Source organism: Mauremys mutica, chromosome 4 (genome assembly GCF_020497125.1).
Source record: "Mauremys mutica isolate MM-2020 ecotype Southern chromosome 4, ASM2049712v1, whole genome shotgun sequence".
Lineage (NCBI taxonomy): Eukaryota > Metazoa > Chordata > Testudines > Geoemydidae > Mauremys > Mauremys mutica.
The window spans coordinates 71731317-71743737 of NC_059075.1; the positions used below are offsets into that span (position 1 = coordinate 71731317).

The window sequence follows — 12421 nt, forward strand, 5'->3', positions numbered from 1 at the left end:
GCAATCCATAAGCTGAGTGGCCCATTGTAAATAGTGTTTTGCTAGCCAGAACCTGCCAATCTAAGTGTCTTTCAATTCTAAGAACTGATTATAGACAACCCTTCCCATCACAAAACCAATCTTCCCTTTTAAAGATGAACCAGGCCTCACTTTGATAAAGAGAGGGAATCCTGGGAGATAAGAGGTGAGTCCTTATCTTACAGACATGAGCTTGGGTCTCAGAAGATCTGGGCTCATTTCCTGGCTCTGCCACAGATTTCATGGGTGATCTTAGGAAACTCATCTCTGTGCCTGAGTTCCCCATTTTAAAAATGGGGATAATACTTTGTCTTGCCTAGATAGACTATAAGCTCTTCAGCACAGGAACTGTCTCTTAATATGCATATGTACAACATCTACCATACTTAGGCCCTGCTTTTGTTTACGGTCTCTAGGCATTTTTGTAATAATAAAGCTAGACTGCTGACATCTAATGCAGGAATGGCTTCCCTTAAGCAACGCATAGCTTGCCAAGCTTATGGCTTTTTTTGAAGTTCTTTCTAGTGTGTCATTCTAATGTTCTACTCCCCCCTGGTAAAAGTGAACCAAAAACTGAATCACAACCTGATGTTGATGTCTGGGACATTCTGCGGAGAGCTCCTCCTTCTGAGTATGAGAAAATTGCTTTCCAGTATGGTATCACAGACCTACGGGGGATGCTGAAACGCCTCAAACGCATAAAAAAGGAGGAGAAGAAAAGTACAGGTTGGAGAGCTGTATTTCTTCCTAAAATATCTGTTCTTATCTTACTGGTGATGGGTGTTTCCAATATCAGCATTAGTTGATACAGGTGAATGGGGGAGAGGAACATGATTTAACTAGTTCTTCCAACTTTTTCTATGGTCTTTTATACTTGAGATGCCTGTTCCCAAAGAGAAGACCTTCACCAGGTCTTCTGAACTACCTCACTATGACTATTGGAGATTACATACCTTCCTCATTTTGCTAGATTTCCCCCGGTATTATGATAACACTCTGTTCTGTGCCTTAGCCTGCAGTGGTTCCTTTAAAAGGAGTGGTCAATTTTATATTCCTCAGAAAACAAGGACTTCTCAGCTACACCCCAGACACCATGGTTTATGTGATTTAATGGGTCTTGTTTAGACTAGAATTTAAAAGTGGGATGTTAGCTAACATTTTAAAAGTCTAGTGTAGACAAGGCACACTGCCTTTAATACATTATTGAGGGAAAGCCTAGTGAGAAATTTAGGCTTTAACTCAACATGTGCTAAATTGGTTAAATTACACACTGCCTTATCTATACTAGATTTAGAACATGCTAATTAGCATGTTAGCTAACATCATCCTAGTCTAGATCAGGCCACAGAATCATAGAAAAGGATGGAAGGTGAAGCATAAGGCATTCGGGAAAGAAAGGTAGAAGAGGGTGATGGCAGATATGGAAAGAACAGAGCAAGGATTACAAAGATAAACCAATAGGAAAGGTGATAAAAACCTCCTTTCCTTTCCTGATTGCCTTTCCTCTAGATTAGGCTGCAAAGAAAGGAAACCTGGCAAAGAAAAAATATTAAAATCTCCTTTTTGTAACGGTTCTTCATCTCAGCATTCCTCCAGAAACTGGATCCTGCTTACCAAGTGGACAAAGGACAGAAGATCAAGTTAATGATTGAACTTGCCAACCCAGATGCTGAAGTGAAATGGCTGAAGAATGGACAGGAGATCCAAGTGAGCGGCAGGTAAATTAGAAGAGAGACTGGGAAATCCAGCCTGGAGAGTGTTACGGCCTTGAACAATTGTAGATACTGAGCCATCTTCAGGAAGGGAAGACAATAAAGAAAGAAGGAGGGATAGCAGAAGGGAAAGGGAAAGATGGAGGAAGACTAAGGGTGTGTCATTGTGAGTGCAGTTCCAGTTAACATGTGAAATGATATTCAGTTTGCAGTTCTCATCAGTGTTTCTTTTTTCTCCCTCCCCCCATGCTCACTCTCTGCACATGGAATTGAACACTGCCATCTGCCCACTTAGCAAGTAAGTCCTCAGGTTATATCTTGCTGTTTCTGAATGTATTTAAGATCCAGTGAGATTGTCCTTCTTGTGATATGGGACCTATTTAGATGTAACAGGACATCAGCTACAGCTGAAGTGACTTTGTGCTGAAGTTCTGTTGAGACATAACTGGGGGCTTATAGTGAGGCAATAAAACCAACCCAATCAACAGCAGCTCAATCGCGCTGCTTCATTCTTCGGTGGCAATTCGGCAGCGAGTCCTTCACTCCCTCTCTTCCTCTTTGGTGGCACTTCAGTGGCAGCTCAAAGAGGAAGAGAGGACTGAGGGACCCACCACCAAATTCCTGCCGAAGACCCGGAGGTGCCGCCCCAATACCAGACAGAGTGCCGCCCCTTTGTATTGGCCACCCCGAGCACCTGCTTCCTTCGCTGGTGCCTGGAGCCGGTCCTGACACGAGCTGCTCCCCTGCCTTTTAATTACTCCTCCAAGTGGTGTATTTGCTACAGGTGAGGTAGGGTGGGGCTGTCTGAGCTCAGAATGGTTCCTTAACCCCTTGCCGCTCAGTGTGAGGTTTGTATACCCCATCACACCTTGTTTAACTATCTCTTGGTGGTGTAAATATTTCTCTGTGTCCCCCCATCTCTCACTAGCATTCTAGAAGTGGATAACACTCAGTCTTCCTCTCCCCTTTGCCAGGACAGGGTGGCTGGGCCAAAGTCCTTCCCACTCCTCTCACTCAGGTCTTCCCTCCCTTCTCGCATACACCAGAACAGGGTGGCTGGCTCTAAGGTACAGACTTGGTGAGAATTACATTTAGATTCTGTTTGCGTTTCTTCAGATATATTTTTGAGGCTGTTGGGAATAAGAGGATCCTGACTATCAATCACTGCTCCCTAGCTGATGATGCAGCATATCAGTGTGTGGTTGATGAGGAGAAAAGCTTCACAGAACTGTTTGTAAAAGGTGAGTAACTGCCAGCAAGAGAAGCAGATCCACTCTAATACCATTTATTGTTATATCCTGCTTCTCTACTCTGAGACTAGTTAATCTCACACAAAAGGACATTCTTAACAACAGAAACAGAGTCTATTATTTACTGAACAACAAGGCATTTTTCTTCACAGTTAAATGAAGACAGATAATCTGTGCAGCAGAAAGTTACAAGCTAACATAACACCTGAATATATCCTAAAAGGGAGAGAAAACAAACTTTATGACATATCAGATATTAGGCTATTTCTGCAAAGCATTGTGCTCAGTTTTGGTCATATTGGGTTAGAACCAGATGCACACTATGAGCCTTTTCTATCTGGAACTGTTTCTGCATTGTCATTAATTCAGGCTTTTTAAAATAAAATTACAGTCCCAACCCCTTCACCAGCCTACCTGCAAAAATGATCAACAATGAAATAGTCAATGCTCACACTGCAAGTGTTATCTTTAGACTTAAGTGTTAACACCCCATGAAATTGTGGGGGGAGAGGGCAGGTTACACTTGGTTCACATTTAGAAGACTGTATTTGCAACAAAGAGGACTAGAAATTTACTTTACAAATAAAGCTTAGCTTGTGTATAAGCTAAATATGTTACACAGACTGCACAAATATGTCAAATGGGCCAGGTTTTTAACATCTCTGAATTAGGGTTATTCAGAGTATAAATGAGAAATGATTAATCCCTCATTTTTACTCTGTCCCATAATGTAAGAACAGAGGAGTCACTAGATAAAATTAATGGTGTGAACTGGCATAGGAAATTGTATGCTGCCATATGGTGTGCATTGGTGGGTACTTTGGAATGGATGGGATTAGTTCACTGCTCCCTAGTTACTGTAGAATGAAAAATGTATTACCTCAGATCCTGTCCCTTTTCCCCACTGAGATGCAAATGAAGTTATAGGGATCTTAGTACTCTTTGTGTTCTATTATCCAAACCCTGTTTAAAACAGGCTTGTTCATTTCCAGAGCCTCCAATCCTGATCAGCCACCCATTGGAGGACCAGGTGGTGATGGTTGGAGAGAGAGTGGAGTTCGAGTGTGAAGTGTCTGAGGAAGGGGCTGCTGTGAAATGGTAAGGGGAACGTAAGAAAAAAAAACGTCTGGTGCACACTCCTCTGTGGAGCACTCTAGGGCTGACACCATTAGTATGGTTATATTGTCAAGGTCTCTAACAAAGAAATTCTATTAAATTAGCTAATGGGGTCCTCAAGATGAGCAGTTAGGGCCTGTCCCTGAAGCAGTGAGGAGAGGGACAGGGTGGAACCCCACACCCGCATGCCTTCAGGGCAAGAAAGAGAGGAACTGAGAATACCCCATCTGCCCACCTAACAGGGCAAGGAGTAGAAGGAGAGGGGCCAGAACAGATCATAAAGTGATAAAAAAAAACAGATGTAAGGAATAATTTATGATGTGTCCAGAATTTCTCACTCTATAATTCTAGCTTTCTATCGATATACTTGTTTTGGAGTTTTCTATAGTGCCTATTACTTTAGGGTCTAAGTGTTGCACAGGTTCATTAGATCTGCATGGCAAGATTCTAACGGACTTAATGGCATCTTCTGCTCTTCTTGTTAGATGGGTTCAGAAGCACTATTGCCCATAGGCGCCGACTCTGTGGGTGCTCCGGGGCTGGAGCACCCACGGAAAAAAATTGGTGGGTGCTCAGCATCCACCAGCACCTCCCTGTGGCCCCACTCCACCCCCCTGCTCCAGCTTACCTCCGCCTCCGCCTCCTCCCCTGTGCAGGCCGCCGCGTCCTGCTTCTCCCCCATCCCTCCCAGCGCTTGCGCCGTGACACAGCTGATTTGTGGAGCAGGGAGGGAGGAGGGGGAACTCGGCATGCTGGGGGAAAAGGCGGGACCGGAGCAGGGATTTGGGGAAGGGATCCAATAGGGGTAGGGAGGGGGCAGGGACTTTGGGGATGGGGTTGGAATGGGGGCAGGGTCAGGGGCAGGGATGGGATGGAGTCGGGGCAGGACCGGGGCGGGGAAAGGGATAGGGGGCGCAGGCACCCACCGGCGCCCAGAAAGTTGGTGCCTATGGTATTGCCAGTGGTTGGAGTTTTTCTCCCTACACAGAGCACAAGGAAGCACAATGCCTTTGAGGGCTCTATAACAAGCATTAAGAAGTGGCTTCTACATTTCCTTTTGGGAGGTGTAAGCATATGTCCCCCAGCACCAGCCCTAAGTGGCCAGCTAGTGCAGAAGGGGGCTAAGTCCCCATTTCATAGCCGCCTATCTATGTCCTCTCTGGATTTCTGTGGCACCCAAATGCTCACAGAGCACAAGACCTGGGATGCTGGCATCTCCTGCACAGATGTGTAGCACAGAGATACAGATTCTGGCCCTTAGAAACCATTATTGGTAGTTGATTCTGAGTCTAACTCAAACTAGGGCAGACTAGAAAAAGTGGCATAACACCATATTTAGGGAATGTGCCAGGAACCCTCAGAGAAGTAGTAACAGCTCACAGTGTCATGGACAGGAACTCTGAGGGGAGCAAGGAGTGGTCTCCAAGGAAAAGGAAAGTACCTTCAAGGAAGCAGATACTGTCAAAAGGGGAAGGGACTCTCAAAGGAGAAGTCAGCATTCCTCAGGACAAAAGCCTTTCCTCTCCTCTCCCTTGTTGTTGTCATCTTCCCTCTGCACAACTCCTCCCAATCAGCCGTCCTCTTTGATTTTGACTCCTGGCACTCTCTTTCTCTCTTCACAATCTCCCCCACTCATCCTTGGAGACTTCATCTTCCATGTTGACGACCCATCCAACCCCTTAGCTCCACATTTCATCAGCCTCATATCTTCATTTGACCTGCACCCCTGGTTCAATTCTCCCACTCACCAGAAGGACCATTCACTTGACTTGGTCTTCATCAAGCACTGCTCTCTCTCTGATCTCTCTGTTGCTGAGTTCCCTCACTCTGGCCATCACCTGGTCTCTTTCATCCTCACCCAGCAGCCTCCCAACTCACATCCTGTGACTCGGCCTTTCTGTGACTTCCAATTGATCAGAACTGATGACTTCTCATCTGCTCAGCCCTCTCCTCCCTGTCCTCTCTTCCATCAATTTGGTTATTGATTCTCTCCATGCATTGCTCTTCTCCACCCTGGAGTCTTTAGTCCTTCTCTCCCATTACAAGAGATCCACCCTACCAAACCCAGCACTGGCTCACCCCCAACATTCCTTTCCTCCCCGCCTGCTCTAGCACTGCAGAACAACTCTGGTGGAAAACCTGTGATCCGGCTGACTTCCTCCATTAGAAATTCATTCTCTTCTTCAATTCTAACATCTTCATGACTAAACGCTACTTCTCCAACTTAATTGACTCATGCCTACAATCCCAGCTGCCTTTTCACCATCTTTGACTCACTCCTCAAACTCTCCCCTCTTCCTGTTTCCACTTCTCTCTCTGCACAGAGAGAAAACTGACAAAATATGATGTGACCTTCCTCTTTCCCTCATCTCACCTTCCCTTCCTCCCCTACAACTCTCTCCTTCTCCCCATTTACAAATGCAGAAATTTCTCATCTGCTCTCCTCCTCTAACCCATTCCTCTGGCCCAGTAACCCCATCCCATTTCTTGATCTCTCCCAGGTGCTCACTCTCATCCCCTACCTTACTCTTCTCCTTAACCTCCCACTCTATTCTGGCTCTTCCCCCTCACCATACAAACATGCTTTATTCTCTCCAATCTTAAAATAACCCACCCTTGTCCCCACTTTCCTCTTCAATTACTGCTCCATCTCCCTTTTCTCTTTTATCTTAAAGCTCACTGAACATGCTATTTACAATTGCTTTCCAGAATGCCTCTCCTCCATTTCTGTCCTAGACCCTCTCCTATCTGGCATCCCTTCCACTCAACTGAAAATGATCTCACAGAAGTGTCTAATAACCTCTTCCATAGCCAAAAGTCAGAACTAATACCCCATCCACATCCATTTTGAGCTGTCAGCTGCTTTGACACTGTCACCCATGCTGTTCTTGAAATCTTGTCCCCTCCCTTGGCTTCTGTGACGCTGTCCTCTTGTAGTTCTCCTCCTACCTCTCTAACTGCTCCTTCAGTGTGTCCTTCAGAAGATCCTCCTCAACCCCCCCACCTCCAACTTTCTGTGGTGGTTCCTCAGGGCTCTGCCCTTGGTCCCTTTCTTTTCTCCCTATACATTTTATTTCTGAGTAGCCTTATCTACAAACCCAAATTCAACTGCCATCTTATACAGATGATTCTCAGATATACACTCTACTCCAGACCCGTCTCCTTCTGTTCAAAATAAAATCTCAGCCTGTCTCTCTGATATCTCCTCATGGCTCTCTAGCCATCAGTTCAAGTTCATCATGGCTAAAATAGAGAGAGTCTAACCCTCTTCCCTAAATCCTCCCCGCAACCTCCTTTATCAATTACTCCAAACTGGGGGTGTGATACCTAGCTTGACGAGACATATTCACACTAGTGCTGATTGTGCTAGCACACTAAAAATAGAATGTAGCTGCGGCAGTGCAAATGGCTAGCTGCCTCACGTGTGCGCGTGTCAAGAGATGCTAAGTATGTACTTGGCATAGCTAGCCCCTCCTGCAGCCACGTGCACTTTCGCAGCTAGATTCTATTTTGAGCGCACTAGCTTGATCAGAGCTAGCACAAGCATGTCTTCTCAAGCTGGGAATCACACTGCCAGCTCGAAGTGAACACATATCTACGGTGGACTACACCAGCATCTGACCTGTCATTCAGGCCCATAACCTGAATGTCATCTTTGACTCAGACCCCTCTTTAGGTCATCACAACCAGTCTATGTCTAAGTTTTGATTATTCTTTCTGACTAAGATATCTAAGATACCATCTTCCCTGTCCATCCACCCAGCTAAAACTCTCAGCCAGGTTCTCATCATTTTGTGTCTGCAACAGCCTTTTCTCTGGGCTTGACAAATGCAATCTTGCCCTGAACATATCCATTCCAAGTGCTGTTGCAAAGATCATTCTCCTAGCCCGTAACTTTGATGACATCACCCCTCTCTTTGAATCTGTCCACTGGGTTCTTCTCTATGGTATCAAATGTACTTTACTTGTCTTCACTTTCATGGCCTTTTAAGAGTTATTCTCACTCTACCTCTCATCTCTCATTCAGTATTGAAAAGTTGATGCCCACCTCTGATTAGCCAATGAAGCCAGGCTTCCTTGCCCATCTGTTAAATTTTCAAACAAGCACCTTTGTGCTTCTCCCATGCTGTCCCTCGCACTCGGGAGAAGCTCCCCATGATATCAGCAAATTTAATTTATCTTCCTTGAAGTCTCTCCTCAATACTCCCCTCTGCTGTGAAGCCTACAAAAAAACTTGACAACTGTTAGGCTGCTGATGTGCTGAGACAACTGCTGATAATGCTGACCAGCACTGTCTCATTGTTTCCTTCTACTCCCCGTCCATATGTCTGCATCCCTCTGTTGTCTCTTGTCTTATACTTAGATCGTACACTCTTTAAGACAGGGACTTTCTTTTTGTTCTGGGTTTGTACGCCTAGCACAATGGGGTCCTGATCTATGACTGGGGCTCCTGCGTGTTGGAATAATACAAATAATAAATAATAATGCACCTATTCTCTTGACCATGCAGAGTCAGTCATTATGCAAATTAGGTTTGTGAGATTGGGATGAGGGGCATTCCGTCCAGGGAGCCCAGCATGTTCAGCATTTTGGTTTATAGGAAACTGGGATGCTAATCATGCTTGAGGAAGACACTGGGCAATTCTGACATACCAGTTCTTACATGTTGTCCTCACTTAGTTTCTTTTTCAGATGGAATCCTCTCATACTTGTTAACAGCTGCAGGCACAAGGCTGTCAGCATTTTTCACAATGCCCATGTCATTCCTGGAGAGTGCTATCTTCCATCTGCCCTCTCCAAGGAAAGAACTGAGAATTTAAATAGACCCCCACCCCACAGCTGGCTACAGTGTATGCATTACTCTGTTAAAAATACATGCGCGTGCACACACATTGTTGTGCAGTGTCCACTTACAGATGACAAGGCATGGGGGGCACTGATCTCTGTCTCTCCCAGAATACCATGCAATTGCTACTCTCTGATCCTGTGCTTCATAACCACTCCTCAAAACAGACCCACCACACAGAGTTGATATCTGTGGAATGTGCATTTTATCAGAGAAGGGCAAAGGTGCAGCTGTCTTTGCCTAATAGGGAGTAAGCAGTCAGATAGAGCAAGGGCAGGCAAACTTTTTGGCCTGAGGGCCGCATCCAGTTTCCAAAATTGAATGGAGGGCCAGTTAGGGGAGGCTGTGCCTCCCCAAAGAAACCAGGCCTGGCCTGGCCCGGCCCTGCTCCCATCCAACCCCTTCTGCTTCTCGCCCGTTGACACCTCTCCTGGACTCCTGCCCCATCCACACACACCCAACTCCCTGTCCCCTGACGGCCTCCCGGGACTCCTGCCCCATTCAACACCCCCTCCCGTTCCCTGTCTCCTGACAGCCCCCGGACCCTCCACCGCTCCATCGAACCCCCCCTCCTTCCTGACTGGCTACTGGGATCCCCAGCCCCCATTCAACTCCCCTGTTCCCCGCCCTCTGACCACCCTGCCCCCTATCCACACCCCTGCCCCCTGATCACTCCCCTGCCCTCTGTCCAACCCCCCCTGCTCCCTGCCACACTGCCTGGAGCACTGGTGGCTGGCGGCACTAGAGCTGAGCCACCTAGAGCACCAGGACAGGCAGCCACATCGCCCAGCTGGAGCCAGCCATGCCACCATGCAGCAGCCCTGCCGCCCAGAGCATTGCACCGGTGGCGGGTCGAGCTGAGGCTGCGGGGGAGGGGGAACAGCAGGGGAGGGGTCGGAGGTGAGCCTCCTGGGACAGGAGCTCAGGGGCTGGGCAGGAGGGTCCCGCGTGCTGGATGTGGCCCATAGTTTTCCCACCTCTGAGACAGAGATCTCTCAAATACACAGTATCTGAGTTTGAGCAGTTAGGAATACAATATCTAACATTTTAATGTATTTTTTCACCATTTCAGAGACTCAGTAAATGCCCCTTTTGTTAACACCTGGACTAGAGGGATAAATGTCATTACCTGGGGAAAATATCAAATGCCATATGGAAAAAGAGTTCCACGTTTATATTACTTTAGGGAGATGTTTAAGTAGTTTAGGCCCTGCAACAGGGCACTGGGCCTGGGGACACATGTGTATGTCCCAGTGTTCTGTTACAACCTTTGGGCCCTTTAAAACTGGGAACTATAATCACAGGTACATGAATAGGAGTAAGTATGTGACCTACAGGCAGACAGGTATAAGACTTCCTGACTCTTAGGAAGGGGCAGCAGAGGCCATCAGTCAGTGTTGGCCTAGTGTGGGGCTCTCCACAGTAGTTGGAGAGGGTTACTAAAGAGGAAGTGTGTGTGTTCTCCTTCACCAGCTGGAAAGGCCTCAGGTGGTTATTAGCCAGTAATATGAGTTAATTTGTTCTGACTTTAAGTTTGTGTTTTGGAAATAAAGCAATCCCTGAGAAAAGGAATGTGACAAGATTTGTAGCTGGGATGTATTTTTCCATCCCTGGCTGATGAGAGTGCACATTGGTTTATAGGTCTCAAATGAAAACAATTGTACTAACTGTAGTAATAACAGTTCTGCCTGTGTTCTTATATGGCCTCCATAACTGTTGTAATTGAACATGTTACAAACATTGATGAATTTATTCTCACAGTATGCCTGGAAAGTATGAAAGTGTCCTTATCCCCACTTTTACAGATGGGGAACTGAGGTACAGCAAGATTAACCATTTATGCAGGAAGACTGTGGCAGAGCTAAGAATGGAGCCCAGACCTTGTGAGGCCCAGTCTAGTGTCTTAATTGTACTGTCATCCTTTTCTCTCTCCTCTCCTTCTCCAGTCAACAATGACTACATTTGTACTTCAGATGTGGTTTTGTTTGTTTTTTTGGTGGTAGTATATGGTTGCAAAACTAACTGAAGAAGTCTGGAGGTTCCCTATTGAGGTTGGTAGTTTCATTGTTCCACTGCTTGTCTGTGAAGCCCTATGCAGATAAAATAATTTTATATGGCATCAGCAGTGTGCTAGCCACTTAATTAAATGAAAGTAATAATGCAAAAAATCCACTACTCCCTCAAAGAAAATTAAAAACAAAAACCACAATAGCAGTACTTATGCAGCCAAAAAATAAGGCCAGATTCTACTATCCTTCCTCATGTTAATCCCTTACTCCTCAAGTAGTCCTGTTTAAGACTACTCAATGCATGTAATTTAGGGTATGTCTACACTTCAAGCTCAAGGAAAAATAACTGTATTAGCTCTGATTGAGCTAGAGTGCTAAAAACAGTGTGTAGCTGCGGTGGTGTGAGCAGCAGGAAGGGGTAGTTGCTTCAAGTACATGCCTAGCATTTTAGATGGATACATGCTTGAGGTGGCTAGCCCCTCATGCCGCTGTGGCTACACTCTATTTTTAGTGTGGTAGCTCAACCAAAGCTACCGTGGGTTAGTTACTGTCTACTTGAGCTGGAAAGAGCAAACCCCAAAAGGAAAGAAATGTGAATATACAATTTGTAACGGCATTATCTTAATAAAATAAAAACATGTAAAATGGATTAAGAATATTTGCAGAAATTTCAGGCTACTTATTATAATACCTTTATGTTATTTGTAAACTAAATAGTAGAGCTGTCGATTAATCGCAGTTAACTCACGTGATAAACTCAAAAAAATTAATTGGGATAAAAAAATTAATGGCCATTAATCACACTGTTAAACAATAGAATACCAATTGAAATTTATAAAATATTTTGGATGTTTTTCACTTTATATTATTATTTTTATTACAAATATTTGCACTGTAAAAATGATAAAAGAAATAGTATTTTTCAATTTACCTCACACAATAGCGTAATACAATCTCTTTATTGTGAAAGTGCAACTTACAAACGTAGATTTTTTTTTGTTACGTAAATATAAAACCAAAATAATAAACTTTAGAGCCTACAAGTCCACTCAGTCCTACTTCTTTTTCAACCAATCATTAAGACAAACAAGTTTGTTTACATTTACGGGCAATAATGCTGACGGCTTCTTATTTACAATGTCACCTGAAAGTGAGAACAGGCATTCACATGGCACTTTTGTAGCCGGCACTGCAAGGTATTTATGTGCTAGATATGATAAACATTCATATGACCCTTCATGCTTTGGCCACCATTCCAGAGGACGTGATGAGGCTCATTAAAATAAAATGCATTAATGTAATTTGTGACTGAACTCCTTGGAGGAAAATAGTATGTCTCTTGTTCTGTTTTTCCCGCATTCTGCCATGTATTTCATGTTATAGCAGTCTCAGATGATGACCTAGCACATGTTATTTATTTTAAGAACACTTTCACTGCAGATTTGACAAAACGCAAAGAAGGTAGCAATG

The 12421-nt window shown here is 44.9% G+C and overlaps 1 protein-coding gene across 1 annotated transcript in view; it reads left to right on the forward strand.

Moving 5' to 3' along the window:
- Positions 1 to 12421, forward strand: part of MYBPC3 (myosin binding protein C3) — a 116137-nt gene that overhangs the window by 20319 nt on the left and 83397 nt on the right. The window contains exons 12-16 of the mRNA XM_045016273.1: positions 581 to 744; positions 1604 to 1736; positions 2026 to 2028; positions 2847 to 2971; positions 3973 to 4078. Coding sequence (XP_044872208.1) covers positions 581 to 744; positions 1604 to 1736; positions 2026 to 2028; positions 2847 to 2971; positions 3973 to 4078 — 531 coding nt within the window. The remainder of the gene's footprint in view (positions 1 to 580; positions 745 to 1603; positions 1737 to 2025; positions 2029 to 2846; positions 2972 to 3972; positions 4079 to 12421) is intronic.